The 25,363-nt window shown below is 39.8% G+C and overlaps 1 protein-coding gene across 1 annotated transcript; it reads left to right on the top strand.

Annotated features, from left to right (window-relative positions):
• The first annotated feature begins 119 nt into the window (after positions 1-119).
• TMEM87A (transmembrane protein 87A) lies at positions 120-25,363 on the top strand. Its single transcript, XM_050897591.1, has 20 exons — positions 120-170; positions 1,276-1,333; positions 5,189-5,286; positions 6,191-6,307; positions 7,981-8,034; positions 8,144-8,185; positions 10,271-10,418; positions 11,157-11,218; positions 13,111-13,294; positions 14,155-14,254; positions 15,012-15,105; positions 16,273-16,341; positions 17,989-18,097; positions 19,262-19,320; positions 19,579-19,682; positions 20,037-20,110; positions 21,422-21,483; positions 23,272-23,327; positions 24,636-24,666; positions 25,028-25,363. Exons 1-20 carry the CDS (start codon positions 168-170, stop codon positions 25,067-25,069), a joined length of 1,566 nt encoding a protein of 521 aa, XP_050753548.1. The 5' UTR covers positions 120-167; the 3' UTR covers positions 25,070-25,363.

Raw genomic sequence — 25,363 nt, 5'->3', positions numbered from 1 at the left:
AGGCGCGGCCAGCGCGGCGGCGGTCTCCGTGCAGCGGGATGGCGGCGGCGCCGCGTTCTAGGGGGTGGCGGCGGCCTGAGGCCGTCCTGCTGCGGCTGCTGGCGGTGCTGCTGCTGGCGGGGGCGGCGGGCGCCGGGCAGCGTTCCAAATGGCGGCTCCCAGTGCTCATGGTGAGTGCGGGGAGGGCGGCCGGGGCGCCGCGCTGGGGGCTCTCGGCCCCGCAGCCGCCGGGCCACCTGGCTGTGGCGGCGGTCGGAGCGTACGTGTGCGTGGCGGGGGTAGGAGGCCGCTGCTGCTCTGCTCGTCCTCCGGGGGAGGCGGGGAGCTCCGCGGGAGGGCTGCGGCCTGTCCCGCCCGCTGTTCTGCCGTCCGGCCGGGGGCATCCCCGCCCGGGCCGCGCCTGTGTGGAGTCTGATCGCACCTGGGGCTGGTGCGAAGGCGCAGGGCCGCGGCGCGCCTCCTGCCCCGCTGCCGGGGCGCTCTGCTGGGCTTGAGCCCCGTTTGGCGGGTTGGCGGTGGCGACAGGGCAGAGAAGGCTTCTGCGGGAAATAGTCTCGATGGGCGGCGGAGGGAGCGTGGCTCCTGTGAGGCCCGTAGGGAGGGAGGCGGCCTCCCCGACTGGGGCCCGGCCTCCGTGGGGCCGGTGCGGGGAGAGGGCGCCCCGCGCCCCCCGTGCGGCTGGGCTGGCGGCCCCCACCGTCGGGCTGCGCTGTGGCCCGGCGTCGGGAAAGCTGGGCTCCTGAAACGCTGAACCGAGACAGATGTGGGCCTCTGGGAAGGCGAAGGGATTTCCAGCACTTCTGTTACACCGTGCGTGTTTGAAGTTGTGTGGAGAAAAGGTGTTTTGCCTCACATTAAACCTGCCTTTACTAAGCTGTGGAAGGGAGTAATGTACACTTTCTGTGAGGCTCTTGAGCTTCAGGAGCAAAATTAAAGGGTCACAGTGAGCACTCCTGTTGATTCTTAGAACAAAAATTTGTTTTGTTGGATAGTTCAGACCTTCTCATCAGCAAGAAAATGCTAATCATTTCAACAAATGTTGATGAAATTGATTCAGTTTTGCAGAACAAAAAGCCCAAAGCCTCTCAAGCCATGTTTAAGAGTAGGTTGAAGGGGTGGTGAAGCATGACTGGAAAATCCAGTAAGGCTGGCTCCTGATTTGGCATTCACTTTCATTGCTGTATTGACTTAAAACTCAGAGTGGAAGATGATGCTTACTTAAGCTCGGTAACATTAAGCCCACTAATATCTCTTCCTTTTTTTGTGCCTTTGCAGGGGAAGAAGTTTAACTTTGGGAAGATTCTCTTCAGCAACACCACCATTTTCCTGAGATGTAAGTGGTTACAAGGGATTAACCTGCTCCCTCGGCTGTTTGACACCCCCCCTACTATAACATTTGGGACTCAAAACACTGTGAAGTGTTCAACTGCACTGGTTGCAGTGACAGCTAATCATACCTCTGATATGGTTGGGTGTGTGAACAGCCTTGAAGCTTCCCAATTGTGATCTGTTTAGGCTGTAGCAGAAATGAATGGTTCTGTTCAGGCCCTCTGTGGAGAGGGCAAGATGGGCAATGGGAGCACCACTTCCTTTCAGATAGCAGGTAATCAGGTGTGGGATGTGCTGAGCCCTACTGTGAGGTGTGCTTTCCCTATTTAAGATACGCTAAATTCCTCCAGCTCGGAGATCTGGTGCTGACTGGGACAGAGGCTATTTGTATTGCAGGGTGACTGATGCCAGTGTGCAGGAGGCAGTGCTTTTTGAGGCTCTTGCTTTTTAGCTGGGTGCTTCTGGGAGTGGTAAGGGAATGTTGTTGCACACTATGGCAGAGCTCTGAGAGCTGTTTTCTCCTCCTGATCACAGCGTGTGAGTGTGCTACAGAGCAAACATGTTTGGAGCCTTCCCGTTTGTTCTTTCTGTTTATTGCTCTTTGCTGATCTGGCCAGGGCTATGGGTTATGTAGGTTACTGCTCTAAGGAGAGTTTCTGTGAAATACCTTCTTATCTGTGAACATACGGACAGCATTTAGATGGCAACAAGATGATGTAGGTGACTTGGGGAAGTGACTAGCTGATTTAGAAAGGCTTGAAATCTTTCCCATGCACTTTGAGCACTTTAAGGGGCTGTTTGTACCAGTTCTTACCGTGGAGGGGAGAGGGAAGCTGCTTGATCTCCAGCTGCTAATTGGGTGGTTATACAGGTACAGTGCCTGTGAAAGCCCTTCTGCGCTTGTGTCGAACAAGGAAATAAAAGTCACTTTACAGACCATTAGTGGGATCTGTGCCTTTGTCACTTCAAGACTTAGTTGCTGCAGTGATTGTGCTCTCTTTTTAACTGAGAAAATTAAGGTCTCATGAGGATTAGCTGATGCTTCTTGATTAAATTGCGTATTGCTGTGCTCTATTATGTTTAGTGCTTACCTTATTGATTTTCAGGTTTAATTTCAGATACCTGCCGTTCTTGGGACAGTGTTTCAAAGGGAGTTTGTTAAAGTGCCTCCATTAATCCCACATGAATCTGAAATAGGAGGCTAGTATTAGAGCGGTTATTAGTGAAGGTCCATCGTGTCAGGATTAAGGTTTTCCCACTTGTCAAGTGTAGCTCAAATGCCAAATTTTGCATCTTGCAGCAAGACAATTGCAAGTGTGCAGCTGCAGGATCAAAATGTAGAACTCTGATGCTTGGGGAAAAGGAGGGGAGGTTTGAAAGGGCATTTGGAGCTTTGGTAGGTGTTAGGCTTTCTTGTCTAAAGTTTAACAGAAATAGTGTACTCATACTAACAGCGCATCTAAGATGTAGGTACCTGCATTGAAGTGTGTGGTAAGTCTAATCATGAAGTGTACAGCTGAAATAAGCAAGAGAAGGAACTAAGGTATGGAGAAAATAAAATTTGTTTGTTACAAGACGGGTTTGTGGCAGATCTGGCAGTAAGGATTCAATCCCCTGGCTCCTGATGTGGACTTCAACTACACTGTGCTGTCAGCCTTTAAACAGGCATTAAGCCTTAAAATTCTTTAGTGAAGACACCTGTTTTACATACCAGTGTGATTAAAAGATATACATGAATTTAGATAATGAATCGCTGAAAGAGGAAGGAACAAAGGCTAGGAACTTAATTTCAGTTTCTCAGCCTAGATGATACTTAAACTGCATCTGACACTGGGAAGCTTCAGCTTTACATATTGTTTCTTTTCTGCCTGTGTCTGTGTGGAAACTGGCCTCTCTCCTTTTGTTTGCTGTCTGTTGCCTCTTCCATCTGATCTGTGATGTTTGTGTGGACAATATGACCCTTCTTGCCAAACATGATTGCTCATGGATTGTTCACGTTTTTGGTGAGCACCTGCATCTCCTCCTCCTCCTCCTTTTTCTTTCCCCTTCTTGATCTTTTTTTTTTTTGTGTTGTATTGGTGCCTGATGCTTTCTGCTTCTGACTGGGAAGACTGCCACTGGTGTTTAGTATTGTCAATAACGACTTTATTTTTATCTACTACTTTTCTTATGTGCTATTCTAGAAGGCATCTGGTTTCCTGTCTAGGATCATGGTAGAAATCCTGCTCTTTTTAATGAGTACAAAGACTGCATTAGAGTTGAATGTTGCTGGTTTTGTTTGAAGGCTAAGGAACTTAGATTTCCATGTTGCTGAATTCAATAAATGCAATGGATGCCTTTTCTGTCTTTTAGAGTACTTCCTTTTCAAGGTTTCTGTAATTTTGATGTTTGCAGATATTGGTGGATTGTTCTAGTCATGACCTATTTTACCTTTAGTTGGTGTTACTGCTGAACATAGAGTTTCAATAATCTTATTTATTTTTAATAGGTAAAAAGGTATTTAAAATTTACCGTCCTATTTTTTGTTAGCGCTTTTTTGAGATGTTCCTCATTTGATCAATTTTATCAGAAAAGCCTTTGTCTTCTAAGAATTTGCCATCTACTCATGTCACTGCGGTGCTTGTGTTGCCTCTCAGTTTCTTTGCTGTGCCCTCTGCAACATCTAGGGCTATGTGGAGAATGTATACATTGTTTTCATGCTTACCAGAAGGTATCATAAGGAAACTCTTATTTTTCAGTGATTGCATTCCAATCTCCTTCCCCCCCCATCTTTGGCATTAGAGACTCAGTTGTTCAGTTTTTAGCTCTACATATACTTGCTTTAGTAGTCATGTGATTTAAAGTGGGACCCTCCATGACAGGGTTTTTTTTCTAATTGCATTTTTTTACCTGCAGTGGTCAATACGGAAACATTCATTAAAAGCTTTGTACACGTAACAAATTTGTGGGTGTCTAGTCTGAGATGAATGTTGTCTGTAAGGGTGTGGGGACTTCCTAGCCACTAGAAACATGCAGTCAACTCAAAAGAGTTTTGCCATCTGTTGACTGGCAAAACCCAAACATAATCGTCTAAATGGCTCTTCCAAGACTCTGAATAATCACTGCTCATTTTGTTTACTCTTAATGTCAAATTCTCTTTGTCAGGCTTTAGTTTCAGAATGAGATTTGAAACACAAAAATCACACAATCTTTCCTGAGTGGGGGGGGAGGGAGTAGTCTTGTGTTTCACTTTTCATGCATGTTCTCTAATACTTCAAAGTGGAAAGTTGTCTTACTGCTGTTTTAGGTAGCATTGCAGCTTTGACAGAGTGAGTGAATGTATAGATGGCTTGTTTGTATTTTGGGGGGTGGGGGGGTGGATGCTGACTTGCAAAATCTTACCTTTTTATTTATTTTCTTGGTGTTAGTATTGGTATATTTAAATTATCTGTGCAAATTGCAAATCTGTTCCTAGCACTCTCTGCCAGGTGTCCCTCCTGTCCTCACCTCACCTGCCAGGTGTCCCACATATCTTGGAAAGGGAAATCCTTTTGTGTATTGTAATCACTGGGAGTCACTGCTGTTCTCCTCTTGTTTGGTATTTGCAGTTGCTGAAATATCACTGATTGTCTTGAGAGCAAAAAGTTTCCAAATGATCTTCAGCTCTTTAGTAGAATTGTGTAATGTTATAATGGAATTCTGTTTTCCACATGCTTTCTTTCACTGAACAGTAATGGATTACTTGAGGAAAATGTTTTTCTATTGTTTTGCTTTCAGTTTCATGTTTAAAATAAATTTAATTAGGATAGTTTGGCACAGAATGGGAGGAAAAGCATGGCAGGTAGAGGGTGTCTTACATGTTCTTATCTGTTTTTTTTAGTTGAAGGGGATGAAAAAGCTTGTGATCCCTCCCAAAGTTACAATGTTACTTGGTACTTAAGATATTCTGACTGCTACAATGAAGTCTTCAACTTTGGGGTAAGAATTGTGTGGAAAAACATGGGTTATGATTTTTACGGGTAAGCAGATCTGGGGGTGAGGGGATTGGAGATGTCTCACTTGCATCCTCATTGCTCTTTGGGCCTAAAAGACACACTCCTCTGTTGGAAGATAACAAATTTCTGGATCACTGGGAATGGAATGGAAAGGAGTTGATCCACAGCTTGCTGGAATTACTGACTTTTCTGGGTTTTGGGTAAGGTGGAAGTGCTTGTCGGAATTCTTCTAAACCCAGAAGCTTAAATAAGTACCTCGACTCTAAACTGAAGTGTGTGAGTTTATGGTAGATTAAAATATTATTTACAACAATGCTTAATGACAGCAAATAGAAAAAAATGAATATTTTCATGTTTAGTCTAAATTCTGTTCTGTATGGATGCACATTGCAAGTATTAGCAATTTATACATATTGTATAGTGTTTCTATCAAATGTGGTAGAACACAACTGTGGTTTATACTGTGTAACACCTTTTCCATGTTTACTTAAAATATTAATTGTGACAGTTGTAACTACTAGCCTCACACAGTACTGAGGACTTTAATCTTTAATATAATAATGTAGAGTTTGTTTGTGTAGACTGAAGTTTATGCTGGCTGCTGCACCTCCACTGCAGGAATACTGGGATTTCTTTTTTTTTTTTTTTTTCTTTTTTTTTTCTTTTTTTTTTTAAATTAGCAATTCTTACTTCAAAGCCTGTATGGGGTTTTTTTGGCCCTTATTTTTATAGTCTTGTGTGGTCTTGATGGCCTTTATCCTATTCAATTCTGTTCAAGAGTGTGTGCAGAGGGAAGTTATGGTGCTTTCCAGGTCTTGCAGCTGTCTACTGAGATAAACCATTTGATATATTGGACGCTAACCTAAGTTCTATTCTATGTTTGGCAGGATGAACAGGCAGAGTACTATTTTGGGGCTACATCTGAAGAGCATCCGGGTTGGTCAGGATACTATGCCACGGCTTCTCTCCTCTTTCCAAATTGCTCTGGGCTCTTCAGGCCTCAGGTATGGGTAGAAACTTCACAGTTTGCTCTGTTCTCTCATACAATATACAGAGAAGGTAGTAGTTCTTGTTAGATGTGTTAGCATCCTATGTGAGTATCACTGTAGGTTGGAAGGTACTTGGTTTTGTCTGTTTATGACAACCAAACTGCAATGATGATTTCTTAATTTTGCTTTACTTCTGGCTTGCTATTCAACATCTGGCCCACCATGGGGGAAAAAAAATCCCAAACTGCTGTAAAGTTCAGTGCTTCTTTTTGTTTGTGGTTCTGTGTTCTGAATTTGTTTCACTTACAGAAGGCTAGTTGAGTAGAAGTGTGAATCTCTGGCAGCAGAGTGAAGCTCCCACTAAGTTTAGGTTGATAAAGGACTGGCATTTTTTGCTCAGATAATGTTCATTTATAATAATGGAAATAAAAGAGTGTTAAGAAATGGGTTACTTAAGCACTGATAGCAGGTTAAAAATGAAAAATAAGTGGTGCTAAAACATGTTTGAAACAAATCAAATGGAAGAGAGAAGACAATACAAAACAACATAGGGAAGTAGTGCGCAGACATAGGCTCTACGCTAGCTGTATATCACCAGGCAAAGCTGTGCGATCATACTAATGATAATATCAGTATAACACGCTGTCTTTCTTCAATGGTGTACTTACTTAAGAATTCAAGGCAAATTGTGCAGTGTTGCATCTGTATTCAGCCATTCCTGATTTAGACAAAGGGTTGTGGATAGACAATACTGGGAAATGTCTCATAACTATTGAACCTAGTGTGGTGGGGTTTTTGTTTTTTGGTTTTTTTTAAGAAAAAAGACATGCCTAAAGGTGGTTTGAAAAGGGTTTTTAATAATCTGTTTGCATGCCTCTAATTCCTTTGATATGTGAAGATGGCTTGAGAGGCTTTTAAAAAAAAAAAAAATCTGTATGCTGCCTGCTTTTGATGTTTAATAATATGAGAAGTGTCAGTTCTACTTTTACTTGGTTTTATAGAAGAGATCGTGTGGGTTTAGCTGTGTAACGTGAACTCAGGCATCTTAACTGAACGTTCAGGTTGGTGAAACTGGGGTTTTAAAAGTCTTTGAGTGACTTTTTCTCCAATTCCTTTGAAAAGTCTACTGAAATTTTAACAAAAGCTGTTCCTCTCAGATACTAATTTCTGAAGTTTCACAGAAATTTCTCCTTTTGATTGTTCAGCTTTTTTCTTGTGGTATAGTAGTTTCACTAGATTTCAAGTCACCATAGTTCGAGAGAGTTGGCAAAATCTGGATCTCTAATAGGCACCCAGTCATCTAGGGACTTTTTTTGCATAGACTAAGGCAGAAATCTCCAAATTCTATTTCTGTCTGTGTAGACTTCATCTAGTAATGGAGATACCAAACAGATTCATATTTGGAAAATAAAATTAACTTCACTACTGTTATGTCTGTGGGTCCAGTTCTAAAAATAGACACCTATTGTCTGAGGGGAGGAAGAGCAACTCTCAAATGACAAAATATTAATCCAAGTATTCAAGACTCCCTCCACAAATGGACAGTTGTTTGATTTAGAAAAATGAAAGGTCTCAATACAGCTGTTCAGAGAATCCTTCCTTATAATCAAGTTTACTGGAAGCTGTTCTGGTAATGTCATGTTAATATAAAGTGCCTATAAATGCTGTACCTTTCTTATGTCTTGCAGATTTTCTACAAAGAATTTGTTCATCCAGAGCCCCTCTCACCTGAGAAACAAGAGGTAAATTTTTTTTTTTCCTTCTAATGAGTGAGTGTAGGCATGGAAGAGATAATTTTGGCATATTGATTTATCCATTTTTCTGTTTTTCTTTAAGGGCTTAAAAGATAAGAAGGAGAGTGGAGGAAATCACACAATGGTGGCAGATAAAACTGTATGTATATTGAATTTAAACATAGCTTGGAATCCAGCAGTCTTAATTTTTTTTTTAAATTTCTATTTCTTTGTGTAAGAAATTACTGGTAGCATTTACAGGGATGGTGCAATTCTCTGTTTTTTTGACACCTGGATTTTTTTAGCTTGAAACTAGGTAGTACTGTGTGGAAAAACAGAAAACAGAGTAACTGCTTCTTCTATATATGAAGTATAGAACTCATACCATTCAAACTGATGGTAAAAATTAAAAAATAAATTTCTTTTTTCATAGTAATTTAAAGTAATCATTGATATGATCTGCTTTAAGTGGTGACTAATACTTAGAGATTACATTTGGTTTCATCTTTAACTAGTCAGTCTTTTAAAACATTGTACCTAAGAAGTTGTGATTACTTTTGATTTTCAAATCTGTTAGTATTTTTATTATATATTATGTTCAAGCCTTAACCAGGAACGATTGTCAAAATAACTTCAAATTGAATGTCCTGGATGCCAACAAAGAAAGTGTATTTAACTCCCTGTGTACTTACAGGACCATTTACCTTAAAGCTAAAACATAAATAGCTGTGTGTGCAATTGTGAAATAAGGAATCAATGCAGCATTTTTTTTTTTTTTTGGATGCATAAAATTCTGTTGGCTTTAGGTCTTGTAGTCAGGAGGTTTCTTAAACACGTGCTCTTAATACTGAAATTCTCTTGGAGAGGCTGTTATAAAAAAAGTCTTTGTGGTAGTTCTGCAGTGGTCATGTGAGTGGCATACATGTAGATAGTCTTAGTTTTAACCTTAAAGATGTTGGTAAATATTGCAGTTTCTGAGATGGCTAGAACTTCTTCAGTTGTGGGATTAACAGTTTTGTATGCTGGAACTTGGAGAAATCTCTGATTTGTTTTATGGTGCAAATATTTATCTGGGTAAGCTTCCTCTGTTAGTTCATTGGCAGGGTTTGAGTCGTACAGGTATGAGAGCTGTGGCAAGGGCAGTAGTAGTTTCCACAGGAAATGAATACTATGGAAATTTTTAAATTCTCAGCTACCTCTTCTATCTTACACTATAAAATTCAACCTTCACCAGGGAGCTGAGTTTTATGTAGCTGTGCTGTTGTCAAACAATTGATTTCAGGAGGAAAGAAATATCTCTGTGATGGTCCTTATGTTTCTAGACTGAAAAAAAGGAACAGGATGCTTTGCTGAATTCTTTGTAGCTTTTGCAGTACCTTTGACGTGACTCTTGCAGTAAGCCAGTATTAAATTTGCAAATAAGCCGTGATCACCTCCCAGGTCTTTGAGGATTCTTCTGGATTCAAACAACTAAATTTTAAGTATTATGTTGTTGTGGTTTAGCCCCAGTTGGCAGCCAAGCACCACACAGCTGCTCCCTCACTCCCTGCCACCCCCAGGTGGGATGGGGAGGAGAATTGGGAAAGAAGGTAGAACTTGTGGGTCGAGTTAAGAACAGTTTAATAACTAAAGTAAAATATAATACTAACGATAATAATAATGAAATATAATAATAATAGTAATGAAAAGGAATATAACAAGGGGGGGGAGAAAAAAAACCCCAGTGATGCACAATGCAGTTGCTCACCACCCGCTGACCGATGCCAGAGCTGCGATCTGCCCCTCCCGGCCAACTGCCCCCTTTTTGTGTACCTGGGCGTGCCGTTCCATGGTATGGAATACCCCTTTGGCTAGTTCGGGTCAGCTGCCCCGGCTATGCTCCCTCCCAGCTTCTTGCACACCTGCTTGCTGGCAGAGCATGGGAAACTGAAAAGTCCTTGGCTTAAGATAAGTGCTACTTAGCAACAACTAAAACATCAACAGTATTCTCACACTAAATCCAAAACACAGCACTGTACCAGCTACTAAGAAGAGAGTTAACTCTGTTCCAGCTGAAACCAGGATATATGTCTAATAAATAGGTTTAAAATTTACATATCAAATTTTTATTAACAAGTTTTAGGCCTAGGAGGAGATGAACTTTATTTTTACATGGAAGATATCACCCATGTATGACGAGTCTATTTCTGTCTTTTTCATGTCATCTTGACTATGCACTGTCTACATGTAGACATTTTCTTTTCAGGCAATGAATGCTGTCATCAAAACTTGGCGAGATGGGCCATATATATTTATTGTGCAAATTGGAATTACAACTGCAAAGGATTCTACTACCAAAGTTAAAAGAATGGAGAAAACAACACCTTCCTCGTTTCAAAATAAGCCCTTTACAAGTAAGATAGCAGTTTATACAGTAAGCTAAAAATACAGTGCCATTTTTATGTATACCAGTCTGAGTGTATTCTAAGGTACTTTTAATACATACTGTATGGTTCAATTTCATAATACACTATCTTTCACTTCACATAGGTGTAAGTATTACCTACTACAACTCTTTCTTATCATAAGAAAATAGGTGATTGTTAGTGTCTTGAAGATCCTAAGGCTGTTGGTCTGTCAGTTTAATGATGGAAGTAAAGAAGAATCCCAAGCAGTTAAATTTTGAGGCTTGGTATTGTGTTTCAAAAATGTCCAGACCAACACAGTGATTTATATTAATAAGCTCAAATCATATAGAATACAAAGATCATAATTGTCACCTTGAAATTACAGTATATCTAACAGTGCATTGATAACCTATCCAAACTTTAGAAAAGTTTGGAAATCCCCTTAAAAAGTTAACTTATGTGTGTTTCTGAACTTTCCTGTTACATATGAATCTCCAGCACAAATTACTTTTACTTTAAGTACTGCCATAAGTTACTTGGTAATGGAGCGTGTAATTTTAATTGCATGCTTTTAGCTGAATGTTATGAGTCTTAACTTTCTTTGATTAAAGTGCAAGTTAGACTTAAAAGCTGCGTGAAGATTTGGAATTTCTTTATGCTTGAGTAAAAATCAGTTAAGTACTTTATCCTGGCTTCCTCCTTTTGGTTCTTGTTCAATTTGGTTATTGGATTGTCTTTTGACAGTGACAGTAGAACTGAAGGGGCCATATGAGTATCTCTCACTTGCAGACTATCCTCTGATGATTGTGAGTAAAACAGCTTTTCTTTGACCCATGAAGTTGTCAGTTGATTTGAATCTCTTCCATACTTTAGGAAACACAAAGCTAGTGTCTCAGGAAAAATAATTTAGCAGAGGGTATTTTTTGGTTTGTTGGGAGGTTTTTTTGTACTAAATACAGGGTAGGGAAAAGAGACATTGATTTCAGATGTTTGCGTATGCCACTAATGTTGTCTTTCTCTGGATTGTTTGACTTGATGCCTGTCAATTTGTAGTTTCAGAAGTTATGAGTATCATTAGCTCTAAAATGAGCAGTTTTACTGACGCTGTTTTTCTCCTTAGCTCATATCTTAGAAAATTTGCTATTCTATGCTTTTGTTTACAGCTACCCTTTCATTTGTCACTGCTTTCTTTGTTCTTTTACAGCTTAATCTTCCTTCCTCCACCAGCTGTCTTAACACCCCATGAGGAGGTCCTTAATACTGCCTAACAGTGAAAGCATAATTGAACTACAAAGAGCTAATCCCCTTTTTATTCAGAGGAGTTGTTGACTTCGTTGCTAGTTGCCTCTGTCAAAGAGGCTAAGAAAATAAAAGAACTTAAATATTCATGTAGAGTAGACAAAGACTTTAGCTGGGGATCAATAACAAGTAAGGTCTCTAGCCTGACGGTATTGGCAAGAGCGGCCTGTAAATAGGAGAGCCTGATGGTGTTTCTGAAACATGTGTTTTACTTCCTGCAGAAGTAAAAAGCCTCCAGCAGCTCTATAGACATGTAATTCACTAGTGTGAATATCCCCATGTGGCAGGTCCAGAAAAAGATGTCTAAATGTTTCTGTAATGCGGCATCTGAATGTGAACTAGCATGCCTATGTCCTTACCATTTGGACTGCATGGATTAGTCAGATGTGAAAATCTAAGGATCAGTAAGCTGTTCTCCTACGGAAGGTGTTTTCAGTTTGTGAAAGTTTCAATGGACTGTGCAGCTAACTTCAATGCTTGCTTGGTTTAAAAAAATCTACCTCCTGCAAGAGGAAGCTACTTGATTATTACTGTCCTATACTTTGGCTAAGTACTTCCTGCTATTCATTTAGTGTGTTACTCTCTCCTCCTTATCCATCATCTTAATCTCAGTGTCCTTTTTGAAAACTTAACTTGCTCTGGTATGGTGCTGTCGTTTAGAAAATTCAGCACTGTGTAGCATTGTCAAGCTTATTGTTTGCCATAGGAGACACGTACCCTGAAAGTTCTTCTGAAGCAAGTAACACTGGACTGAAAAAAAAATACCGCAAAATGATAGTATGTAAATGAATATCTGGGTTTCTTTTTCAATTCCAGATTTTTGGCTGACCTAAAGCTTAGTCAAAAACTGAGTTTGCTGGAAATTAACTTTTGAGAGAATTTGTTAAATTATTTAAACAGAGGGGTTACAACCATCAGTTGCTTATCTCTGTTCTGTGGAATGGTGTGTAAAGGTGACTTGTAAGTTTATTTGCAGAGTACTGTGAATGTATGATGAAGTTAGTAATAGAAAAATACGTGAGAAGGGGCAGGGTTTCTAGTACTTGATGATTTGCCTGAGCTCCTATCCGAGTTCTTTTGAAAGCTAGTAGTACTTGATATCTTCCTTAGAAAAATTGCCTGTGAATAAATTGGCAGACTGCTCTTCAAGAGAGAAATTGCTCAGAAATTCAATTATTCTGATTCCCTTTATTGGCAGTGAGAAATTAGACTGTCATTGTAAAAGGATCCAGAGAAGACAAATGAAGCAGTACTTATTTCTAGTCACTTTTGTATATAAAAACTTCAAAAGTTGCTGTAATCGGAGAAAATAGAGCTGTCTTACAGCTGTGGAATGGTAACAAGGAAATGATTTTTCTGGGTCTAAGGTTCCTATTTCTTGCTTCTTTTTGTGTAATAGTTTTTCATGGTGATGTGTATTGTGTACGTATTCTTCGGGGTTCTATGGCTTGCGTGGTCAGCCTGTTACTGGCGGGATCTCCTGAGGATCCAGTTCTGGATTGGTGCTGTTATCTTCCTGGGAATGCTCGAGAAAGCAGTTTTCTATGCAGAGTTCCAGAATATCCGCTACACAGGGGAATCTGGTAGGTAGCAGTTGCAGCTTGCAGTTTAACTGATGGGGCATAGCACTAATGGCTTATGGTAAATTGGGGTGACAGATGCATATTAAGTATATGATTACTTGAGGATTGTTTCAGAACAAAGAACAGGGAACCAGAGTTTCTGCATTTTTTAAAATATATTGTAAATATGATGATCTGTGTTCTTCTAAAGCTAAAATGCTGTTGCTTTCTCTGACTCCTGAGTGTAGTGTCTTAGGGATGTAAAATCCTAGGTTCTGGAGAGTATTCACTGTAGTGCTGGCTTGAAGTTTAAAATAGGACTTCTTAAATGTAGCTTGTAATTCATTTCTGACAATTGGTCCTGGCCTTGGAAAGAGACTTTCAAGCTCCTTGTTCAACATGACAGTATTGCAGATGACTTTTGGTATTCAGCCCATAGCCTGATAATCCATCTTAAGTGATTCTCTCCACATAAAACTTTGGGACTCTGGTTTTGAGTTTTTGGGATGGATGAATACAAATGAAACTCTGCAAGTAAAACTTCATTATGACTTTGTTAATTGGCCACACCCATGGTAAAGAAGGTTTTGTTGGTTGACTTGTTTGGAAGATCATCCAGGCTGATCTTATGGATAAACATTTTATGGATCATTTACTGTCCACTTTCTATGGATGTAAAATTTTTCAGTAGCTTTTTTTTATGCTAAGTGACCTATCTTTTCTGAAAGCTTACTCCAGATGTAGGTAATAAAAAGATTATACACTTTAGCCTACTTTCTGAAAATAATTATGTCTGCTCTCATACTACAATTGCATGCAGTAGTTAATAAAACAAAAATTATATTTTAATAACATAGCTTCCTCCTCTTTGCTTTTGGTAGTTCAAGGAGCAGTAATACTGGCAGAACTGCTTTCTGCTGTGAAGCGCTCATTGGCTCGAACTCTGGTCATCATAGTCAGCCTGGGATATGGGATAGTCAAGTGAGTAATTCTGTTACAGGTTTGTTGTGTTCTATTAAAAGGCTTTCCACTGTTGGTTTTTAATAACTTAGGGCAGTATTCATCTCGCTGTACTTTGCTACTTAAAAGGTAGGTGCTTTAGTTAAATGCTGTAAAGGTCTAGACTTCTTTGCTAGTCAACAGAGACATACAATTCCATATGGTGGTAACTCTTCTTCCCACCCCCTTCTGTGTACCACTGTTGGGTAGGTTTCTGAGTCACTGTTGAGATACTCCACTGACTGGAATGGGAGCTTTATATGCCTTCCTTCTGGGCAAGGAGGAGCTTCTAGAAATGCGGGAGGTCAAGAATCACTGATAGGGTGGGGATCTGCTTTAGGAGGCTTCTGCTGCCAAGATTGCTGCTCATCTGTCTGTCCCCAGCTATATTCAATGGTAAAACAACATGCTGTGTGGTAGTGGAAGCTTCTAGCCAGTGTGGGTGTGCTGGGGGAACTGGTGAAGAAGAGGTGGACTGAGACTTCTTGAAATGGTCATAAAAAGCTAAACAGGTTAACTAGGAAACAGGACTGTTACCAATCTCTTCCTAGTCACATTATACCATAAGACAAAATGAATAGTAAGCTTCGAGCACCATAATAAAATTATTTCTGGATCTAGAAGCGGCTTGTCACAAGGACCTCTTATTCACATGCTTCATGCCTTATGTTAGACTCAAGTTGACATGGCTTCACTTATTTCCCCCACTTAACCTAAATTTCATTTTGTTTTCCTACAGGCCTCGCCTTGGAGTTACTCTTCACAAAGTAGTTATGGCTGGAGCCCTTTATCTATTATTTTCTGGCATGGAAGGTGTTCTTAGAGTCACAGGGGTCAGTAATAACTGCTTGAATTTTCCCATATGCCACAGATGCTACTGGCTTTATTTACTTATATGCTAAGGGAGAATCCCAGGGTTATGCTGAAAGAAGGGAACAGACACAATGACGTGGTTAAACTGTAAGACTGTGGATATGGATTATTGACAATTATTTTAAGTTTGATGTCTTCTCTATTTATCAGGATGTAATTCTGTGTATTCTGAAATACTTCTAGTAGTTTTTGATTAGTCAGGTTTCAGACACTATCTTCTGCCTGGACCCTTGTGTCTAATACTTTGGATTAGGTAGGGCTAGTTGCAGACACAAACGTACAGCTTGGGTCACCTGGCCATGAGTTTAAAAAAAACCAAACAAACCACCACTCCAATTTTGGAGGCTGTACTTGGGGAAGTGCATGTGAGTGGTGCTGCTCCTTGCTTCATTAAGAAGTGCATCTCAGGATGTGGATTTCTATTGTTCTGTTTTTGGTATTTTGGGATAAGGTATTTTAACGTATCATATATTTGGTACTTTTTCAGTTTTTCTATGACACTGTGGCTCTGATAGCAAACTTGGCCCTGTCCATGATTGATGCCTGTATTATTTTGTGGATATCCTTTCATAAACTGCAGAATGTTACAAGCTTATTCACAGCTTATTATTTCTGTCTTACACTTAAAAGGGATGAAAGGTGATTTACTTGTTTCAGTTGGGACTTTGATAGTTTTTGATGTACACACAAAGGCAATTTTTGCCACTTTCAGTCAAACTCATGGTTGCCAGTGGAGCATTCAGTTCATTGATGGATAGTGTAAAAGATTTAATTACTACATCTCTAACAAGCTGATTGCTAGTTTTCTGTAATGGAAGTGGCCAGAGCACATTGTCGCAGCAATCACCTCAGCAGAGGCTCCTTTTAACGGTGCTAGATTGACTTAATCTGTAAAACTACTTCTCACCTTGCTGGTGGAGAACTGAGAACTGACAACGTGGTATTGTCAGTTCCCCTCTATGTGTTGGGCTAAACTCTTGGTTCAAACCCTCTGCTTCTGTAGTAAAATTCAGAAGTGTTGTGGTGGAGTATTTGTGGTTTCTCATAAAATAGCCTGACTCTCCTCACTTCTTCTGTACCCTGTTTCCTTTTCAGTTTGTTCTTATTGGCTCTCTCTTTGTCTCCAGGCCCAGAATGATCTTGCCTCCTTGGCTTTTATTCCCCTGGCTTTCCTAGATACTGCCCTGTGCTGGTGGATATCCTTCACTATTTTACTTGGTGGGGTGTATTTTCTTTCAAATTTGTTTTTTTGGGAGTCTTTTTGGCTGAACTTTTTTTTTAAATCAACTTCAAGTATATGTTCTTTCTACTTCTGGTAAAGTTAATAGAACCTCTGTAATTGAGTGTTCAGGTAAGCTTCTGCTACAGCCAGTGCAAGGAAAACTAGGTAACCAGTAGATACCTGTGTTAGAGCAGCTCCTGAACATAGACTAATTAAGTCTGTCTGTTATCAGTTTCTGATTGTTGAAGTATGAAACTAATTTGTTCTTGTGTAGCACTGTAACAGTACCATAGTAGTAGCCTTTGGAGAACAGACTTAGTTTATGTTTTGGGGAGAAGGTTGCTTAGCAACATCAAACCTAAAATTCTTTCTGTAAAATTTGAACTCATCTTGAAGTAGGTGACAAAATGGGGCAGTGTTAACTTTTTGGTGTCTTGACATATTACATCCAAACAACCATAATCTTGTGTGACTCTAGCAACTGCTGTCAAATGCTGAACTCAAAGCCATGTATAGCAAAATCCCTATGAAGTGTTTTTAGCGAAAGTCAATCACAAAACTCTATTTAAAATGTGCATACTTTGCTGCCCAGCCATGACAACCCCAATTCTCTCCTACCATGATGTCTCTCCTAAGCACTTGTTTTGTCACTATGGAAATAAAATTGTAGGCAAAAGGGTGAAGACCCTTGTATGCACGAATTGGATTTTACCTCACTTCTGGTTCAGGCTTGATTTTCCGTTTATCAGAAGTATGTCTGACACTTTTCTGGAGGAATGGGCCGTAGTCCAAAATAGATGCTTGGATACTATCTTTGTGTGACAAGAGTTCTAGGTGTATGTCGTGGTTTAACCCTAGCCAGCAACTACGTACCTCGCATCCCCCCATGGGATGGGGGAGAGAATCAGAAGGGTAAAAGTAAGGAAACTCGTGGGTTGAGATGATAACAGTTTAATAATTGAAATAAAATTTAAAAAAAAATTATAAATTGTAATGAAAAGGAAAATAACAAAAAGAGAAATAAAACTCCCAAAAAACAAGTGATGCAAATGAAAAACAATTGCTCACCACCAACTGACCGATGCCCAGCCTGTTCCTGGGCAGCGGCCCCCCTGGCCAGCTTTCCCCCCTAGTTTATATGCTGAGCATGATGATGTCATATGGTATGGAATATCCCTTTGGTCAGTTTGGGTCAGCTGTCCTGGCTGTGTTCCCTCCCAGCTTCTTGTGCGCCCCCAGCCTACTCGCTGGCAGGGCAGCATGAGAAGCTGAAAAGTCCTTGACTTAGTGTAAGCACTGCTCAGCAACAACTAAAACATCAGTGTGTTATCAACATTATTCTCATACTAAATCCAAAACACAGCACTATACCGGCTACTAGGAAGAAAATTAACTCTGTCCCAGCTGAAACCAGGACAGTGTAGATGACTAAATAACATGAAAGGGATGGCTCCTTCTCTTTGGTACCTTTGCCATAGGATGAACTTTTTTCCTACTGAGTCTGGTCTACCTTTTTGGAGGGCTAAGTGTGTGGGTGGGAGAGCTGTTGATCGTAAGATCTGTGTCCTCCTAAGTCTGTGACCAGCTTGTCCCTTCAGAGGCTTTCCTTGACTTTCCATACATATTCATCAGCTTAACTCAAACAATGAAACTGCTAAAACTTCGAAGGAATGTTGTGAAACTCTCTTTGTATCGGCACTTCACCAACACACTCATCTTGGCAGTAGCAGGTAAGCAGAAATTTACGTTAATCAAATAAGAGCACTTGCCATTTCCATATATGGCTTGATTTGATCACTAAAGCAGATTGAGTTTGGTGACCTTTCTGTAAATGCAGTCAAAGTACTTGGTATTTCTAACACTTGACCCATTTCTAATAGTGGGTCTATGCCAAGTGTTATGTTGATACTTCAGAGGCAGTGGATTATTAGTGCTGATATTAATAAGATCAGTAGCTCTATGTAGCTCCTCTAACAGAGCACTTTCGTCCCTCTTAAAGCTGCTGGGGGCAAAAGTTTATTATCCTATGCTGTTAACTTTGCAGGGGTAGTTTTTGCCAAAATCACAGTATCACTGTGTACTATAGGATTTTTAAGATGTCTGGAGACCAGATAGCTGAAGACCAGAGTGATTCTTGGAAAAACAGTATTCTTAGTATTGTAACATAATGCTCTCTGTTCTGGAAGAATACAGATTCAGATTCTCTCTCCATTTGTAGTAGTGATGAACTGAAGTTCAAGAATAAATGTTGGTGCTTCCAGGTGTTCAGCTCTTCATCTATTTGGAAATGCTATCCGTACAATGAGCAGAAAACTTCTAAGGACTGTGCTTTTTTATTTAAACAAACAAACAGCGCATTCCTTTTTAATCAACAGCTCTGATTATATTCCTTTCAGCATCTGGTTCTTAGTCATCATAGAACACCTTAGTGGAGGGAAGTCTCATCTTCTAAAACTGTGGTGAGAGCATAGTTTGAGCATTGGAACTCCTGTGGGTCAAGATCTGAATGCTTAGGCATTCAGGCAGATCAGATGGTTCAGTTACTTCAAGGTAGGCTTTATTTGTCAACTGATAATGAAACCATGGTTTGGAGGCTAGATGAAAGTAATATAAGAATAGTGAATAGGGATGAGAAGTTGGCTAAATACTTCATAGTTGATTTATGCCTTGTGTCTCTGAAGAACCAAGAGCAAAATATACTAGTCTGTACCTAAATTACTGTATAAGGTCAGTGCAATGAATCAATCTCTTGTTTTCCAAAACTAATAAATTGGATTTCAAGAATTCACTATTTAGGTCTTTGCCCTTTGTTTGGGAAACACAGTCCTGTTAGTAGTATATTTGGATTAGCATATTTTGTAGTAATAAGCATCTTGTTTGTTTCAATATTGCAGCTTCTATTGTATTTATCATCTGGACCACCATGAAGTTCAGGCTGGTGGACTGTCAGTCGGTGAGTTTATATTGAATGCTTTCTGCAATTGCTGCCTCTTGATAAGTTTACATGTGGCAGTGTAAGAGGTGAGATTGGGCATTCTGGAACAGATTTTTCTGTGGACTACGTCTAGAGTAATATGCCACATGCTAAAATTCTCACTGTTGTGGGTAACGAGCCTCTTTGTGAGATGCCTATAGTTCACCCTTGGAAAGAGCTGAGGACATGGAGTCTCTTCACAACTTTTTCTATTTGTGCCGCTGTTTTCCTTGACAGGACTGGCAGGAGCTATGGGTGGATGATGCCATCTGGCGTTTATTGTTTTCAATGATCCTTTTTGTCATCATGATTCTGTGGAGACCATCTGCTAACAACCAAAGGTTCAGCTTTTCTTACCTCTTTCTAAAAATACTGGTTTTTGGGAATGCTTATTTATCCAAAGAAGTACTGGTGGGTGATTTTAGTTGCTGTATACTGATCCATAAGGATACTAAGCAGTGCGTGTAGGGGCTTGAGGAAAAGTAAGTGTAGGAAGTCACACAGATAATTCAATCTGTTCCTGGTGGTGAACGTATTTAAAAAGTGACTTAAACTTTTGATTATGTAGTTTAGCATAGGTCTTAAAAATAATGAACTACACAGAATAATCAAGTCATGTGAATGTTGGGATAATGAATCTCTTGGGTGGCAAGAGATATTATTCTAAGATAGCTTTCATTCTTTCCCTCCTAAAGGTTTGCTTTCTCACCACTGTCTGAAGAGGAGGATGATGATGAGCAGAAAGAGCCGATGTTAAAGGAAAGCTTTGGTAAGAGAAAAATTTTTTTCCACCTAATTTCAGTGTTGAAGAGACACTTCTGTGGAGGGAGGTCTCTTCTCTGGCAAAAAGTTCATTACTGCTGTAAAAGCAGAGTCAATGCCTCCCTGTTGCCATTGATTTATGCAGTTGTAGAGGAAACATTGGCTTTATGTTTAGTGTTTGCATTGCCTGTTTAATTCTGGGGTTCAGATGACACTGAACACACTGCTACTGTTGTGGTTGCTTTACCATGTCCACTGGACTTTGTTTTAATAAATACATCAAGTCATAGGTTTGGATCCAGTCACGATGACAAGGATCTCTCAGATGTTGTTACTAGGCTGTGGTTTAGTTTGCAGTTCTCTTTTAAAATCCAGTTTAAGGATTTTCATTTATTACCTGTTCTCTGAACTCTGCAGTCTTCTTAATTTTCCATATTAGGGCCTAGTACAGGAATGTCCAGTGTAAACATATGGATGAATACGTTTACACATTCATGAAATTGCATATGAATGAAAGAGTCCTGCTCTATAACACTAGTTTGCATCTTTCTCTCCACTCACCCCCCTCCTACTATAAAACCCTCTCTCTTCCCTGCCTCCCATCTCCCTACTATGTCTATTGTAACACTGTTTATACGTTGTGTAAAAGGTAGGGTGACATACCCACTGCTGCTGTCTGTCCACAGATTGATTCTGCTGGGATATATCGGTGCTGTTTCACTTGTTTAGGAGCTGAGGAGGAGTGTGTAATCCCTTAGGTGCATTTGCCAAATCAGCTATATCTGGCTGTCTGCCAGGCTGGGAGATGCATGTTGCCTCTCAGCGGCTGGTCAGCAGTCAGTAGGTACAATAAATTTTGGGAGTTGCATATGTCTCAGAATGGTTGAGGTTGGAAGGGACCTGTGGAGGTCATCCTGTCCAAACCCCCTGCTCGAGCAGGGTCACCTAGAACAGGTTGCCCAGGACCGTGTCCAGATGGCTTTTGAGTATCTCCAAGGATGGAGATTCCACAGCCTCTCTGGGCAACTATGTCTTTGAGTTCTATGCTGCTTATGTCTGGCTTAAATAAAAGGGCTAAAAATTGGTATTTCCTAGGTAAAATTGCAAAATTCAGGAAAAACTAGATATTCCGCCTATCAGGAAAAATACTACAAACCTTTCAAAGGGAAGGCATTGTCTTAATGATTAACTTGTCTGTCTTACTCTGTCTCTTTGGATTTGATTAAATATTCTGAATGAACACCCAACACTTTCACTTACAGTTTCTGAACAATTATAGTTCAGTTATCCCAATCTTTATTCCTTCTTTTGTCTTCAGAGGGAATGAAAATGAGAAGTACAAAGCAAGAACCAAATGGGAATGTAAAAACAAAGCAAGCTGTGAGTATGCCCTCACTGCCTCGAAGGATATAGATCTATCTCTCTTGTTTGGTTGCCCCACAGTAGTAGCTCACAAGTATGCAAAGTGTTCAGCCTATAAATGTGAGTTTCCTGGTTGTTGTGGTTTAACCCCAGCTGGCAGCTAAGTACCACGCAGCTGCTCGCTCACTGCCCCCCACCCCTGGGATGGGGGAGAGAATCAGGAAAAATAAACCTCGTGAGTTGAGATAAAGACAGTTTAATAGGACAGAAAGGAATGAAAAACAATGATAATGATGATAATATGACAATAGTAATACTAAAAGAATTAAACTATACAAAGCAAGTGGTGCACAATGCAATTGCTCACCACTCGTTGACCGATGCCCAGTTACTTCCCGAGCCGCGATCCGCCCCTCCCAGCCAGCTCCCCCAGTTTATATACTGGGCATGATGTCATATGGTATGGAATACCTCTTTGGCCAGTTTGGGTCAGCTGTCCTGGCGGTGTCCCCTCCCAGCTTCTTGTGCCCCTCCAGCCTTCTTGCTGGCTGGGCATGAGAAGCTGAAAAATCCTTGACTTAGTATAAACACTACTTAGCTACAACTGAAAACATCAGTGTGTTATCAACATTATTTTCCTACTAAATCCAAAACACTGCACTATACTAGCTACTAGGAAGAAAATTAACTCTGTCCTAGCTGAAACCAGGACACTGGTTTGCTTCAGAGTGGGAGTGAGTCAAAGTATCATATGTTTACAATACTTCCGAAAAGAAAGTAAATACAGGTTTTTCATCTAATTTCCTGGAAATGCAATGGAAGCTTTAGAATTCAGTCTGTTCTTTAGGAATGTTTGCACAATCCAGTATAGCTAGAACTGTATAATACTGTATTCTGATAATGAATAATACATTCACAAGTTTGTCAGGCTGAGAGGGAGGCTGAGCCATATTTAAAATAAATTAATTGCCTTCTAATTTTGAGATTTGTGATTCATTACTCGAATGGGGTGATGTGTATCTTATTATGTAGCTACCTAAATAGTTTGGGTGGAACATTTTTAATATATCTGCATTTTTTCCATGTGGCTTATAAGCAGAAGTGGTTTCACATTCAGCTAGGAGGTAGAAAATACGTCTCAGAATCTTTTCATGGAATTCATGCATAAATTTAGAAGTGGAAAGAACCTATAAGAATTAATGATAATAGCAGTAATATTTTTGTTGTTAACATTGTTTTTCTCAAAGGTTGGTTGCAACTGTGTACTACTTATCTGAGGATAACATGAAAATCAAACTTTTCTATTTTGGGGAAGGGGGGGATCAGAAAGGGTCAGTTCTCCAACTTCAAAACACATGTGCTTGTGTTGTGAATTAAAGAGTGTGTTCATCAGATAGAAATGAGAAATCCTGACAATCCAGTTTAACTTACCTTTGCAAAATCTAGCTTGTGCTTTTAATAATAATTTTTCATCTGTAACATCTTCTAAAGATAGTGTTCTTTTGTGGGAGACTAAACTAGATTATGTAAATAATGACAGTGTCCTGAGGGCCTGCTTTTCCTAGTCACCATTAGACTATTACAGAGTTGACAGTAAGTTATAGGTGGGTTTTTGTTTTCTTTTTTTTCTTGGAATGTGTTTTCTGTAATCCAGAAATCAAGTTGAAGGTGGGTTTTTTGTTTTTTGGGTTTTTTTTTTGAACTGGCATGGTTTTTTGTCAAGTAGGCTGAGAAGAAAAAGGCTTGCATGTGACAGCATTTTGGGAAAACTGACTTTCGTTTTCCATTTAATTTCTGTACTTGTAGCAGGAGGATGACCTGAAGTGGGTAGAGGAGAATGTTCCTTCGTCGGTGACAGATGTGTGAGTATTTTTATAGTCACAATAAAAGCAGGTTCCTTGGACACAGGAACACAAATATATTAGAATGCCTTATAACTTGTATGCTGCGCTTACATGAGCAGATACTGACTTCAGGCTCGAGTTGGCCTCTGACTTCTTAGCTTGCTTTCCCTTGGCTTTATGCAGTCTGTCAGACTTACAGTTCATGCCACTTGAATACATGCTGACTTAAGGAACACTGTCTCGGATTGTGACACCACAGACTGATTTGTTTGCACTTCATTGAAGTTAAAACAAAATAAATAAATCCAGAAAACAATGACAAACCAACCCTCTCTTTCTGTTCAGTGCTCTGAAAAGTCCTTTGAGTATCTTGCTGAATGTAAATCCCTGAATAATGTCATTTAGTTCTCAACTTTATTTGGAATGTCTGAGTCATTTTTATGCTTCTGGCAATATAGTCAGCTATGTAGGCAGTCCGTATCTATTCTGCTTTTAATAACTTTTACATCCTAAAAATGTCAGTGTCTGTGTCTAAATTTTTCATAGCAAAACAGAAGTTCACAGATTAATTATGTTCACAAATCTGAACAGGTAATTTTGGCAGAGGCTCTGGATTTAAGTACAAAACTCTGCTTGAAGTTAGTTAAAGACAAGAAATCAAGCGAAACTTCAAGAGGATGAAAAAGTGCATTTCCTCAATTGAGTTTGTTTTTCCCAGTTCTGGTACTTATGTTTTGAAGAATGGTAGGATTCCTTAAGAAAACAAGGACTAGACTGGTATAAGCTAGGAAAGAGCACTTTGAGGTAGTCTGCTGCAGGGTTTTCTGTTTTTGAAAGTATGATCAGGGTTGTGAAGAGATGAGATCCCAATAGATGGGAGGTCTATTGTAGCTGAAAAGGCTATGGTACCAGTGTAACTTGTTTGATTTCTGGGATGTGTTTTTACAATATGGTCCCATATTGTAAATGTCTTAAGTGTAGTTTAGCGCTGTACCTGTATGAATGATGCGGCTTATTTCATAGGCAACTTGGAAATTGTTCAGTTGGTAATGAGAAGCTCAAAAAAAAAGAATTCTAAAACTCTGAAGGTCATTGAGGATACTCCTTGGGCTCTTCCTCTTTTGTGTGTCTCTCTCTAATTTCTATCTGTTTAATTGAAAGTGCTATCTTCATTATTGCTCTCCTGTGCCCTAAAAAGCTTAAGATGCAACATAAGGCTGAAAATGGTTGTCAATAATATGCTCTCAGTAGGTGCTCTAATTCTCGTAACTATTTCTTTTTCTTTTTTTTTTTTTTTTTTTTTTTTTTTTTTTTGCCTCACTGCAGTGCTCTTCCAGCTCTTCTGGATTCAGATGAGGTCAGTAAACAAATCTTCAGTTCAAATTAGTCTTCTGACATGCCAAAGGAGTCATGAGTCAGCTGTTAAGGACTTGGCTTATTAGAACTGGACTCTCTGATCTTGCCAGTGCAGCAGTAAAATACTACAAGGGGGAGGGAAGGGTAGTGGGGGACAACCATGACACAACTTCTTAGAATACAAACATGTATTCTAAATGTGTATTCTAAAAGAAGTGGTATATCTGCTGTGTAAGTTGGACTCCTGACTTAAAATGCATACAAGTGTGCCTTTGCTGTGAATGTGCAAAGCATACCACCGTATTTCTGAATAATGTAAACCTATTGGAGGAAATGACAACACTGGGTATCTTATTTTCCAGGAAAGAATGATTACACACTTTGAAAGGTCCAAAATGGAATGAAGGAGTAGCTTTTTGCTATTGGAAGTGGAGACGCCTCTCTTAAAGTTGTTTGGTGGAGCAAGTGCATCCTGCTGATTTGTTTCTTGATCTCAGCCTTGGAAGTTTGATGCTTTATTGTCATGAGGGCGTCTTGCTGTGGAAGACGTTCACGAGGACATTATAAACATTTTGGAAATTTGAATTTACAAAGTTGCTGCAAGTTTGGATTTTTAAGCAATTTAAATGTGTACTATTCCAGCACCTTCTGTAACTTTTCAAATATTTAATCTGTGAAACTAAAATTCCTGATGTCTG

The sequence above is a fragment of the Gymnogyps californianus genome, chromosome 5 (assembly GCF_018139145.2).
Source record: "Gymnogyps californianus isolate 813 chromosome 5, ASM1813914v2, whole genome shotgun sequence".
Lineage (NCBI taxonomy): Eukaryota > Metazoa > Chordata > Aves > Accipitriformes > Cathartidae > Gymnogyps > Gymnogyps californianus.
This window is presented reverse-complemented; position numbering and strand designations above follow the sequence as displayed.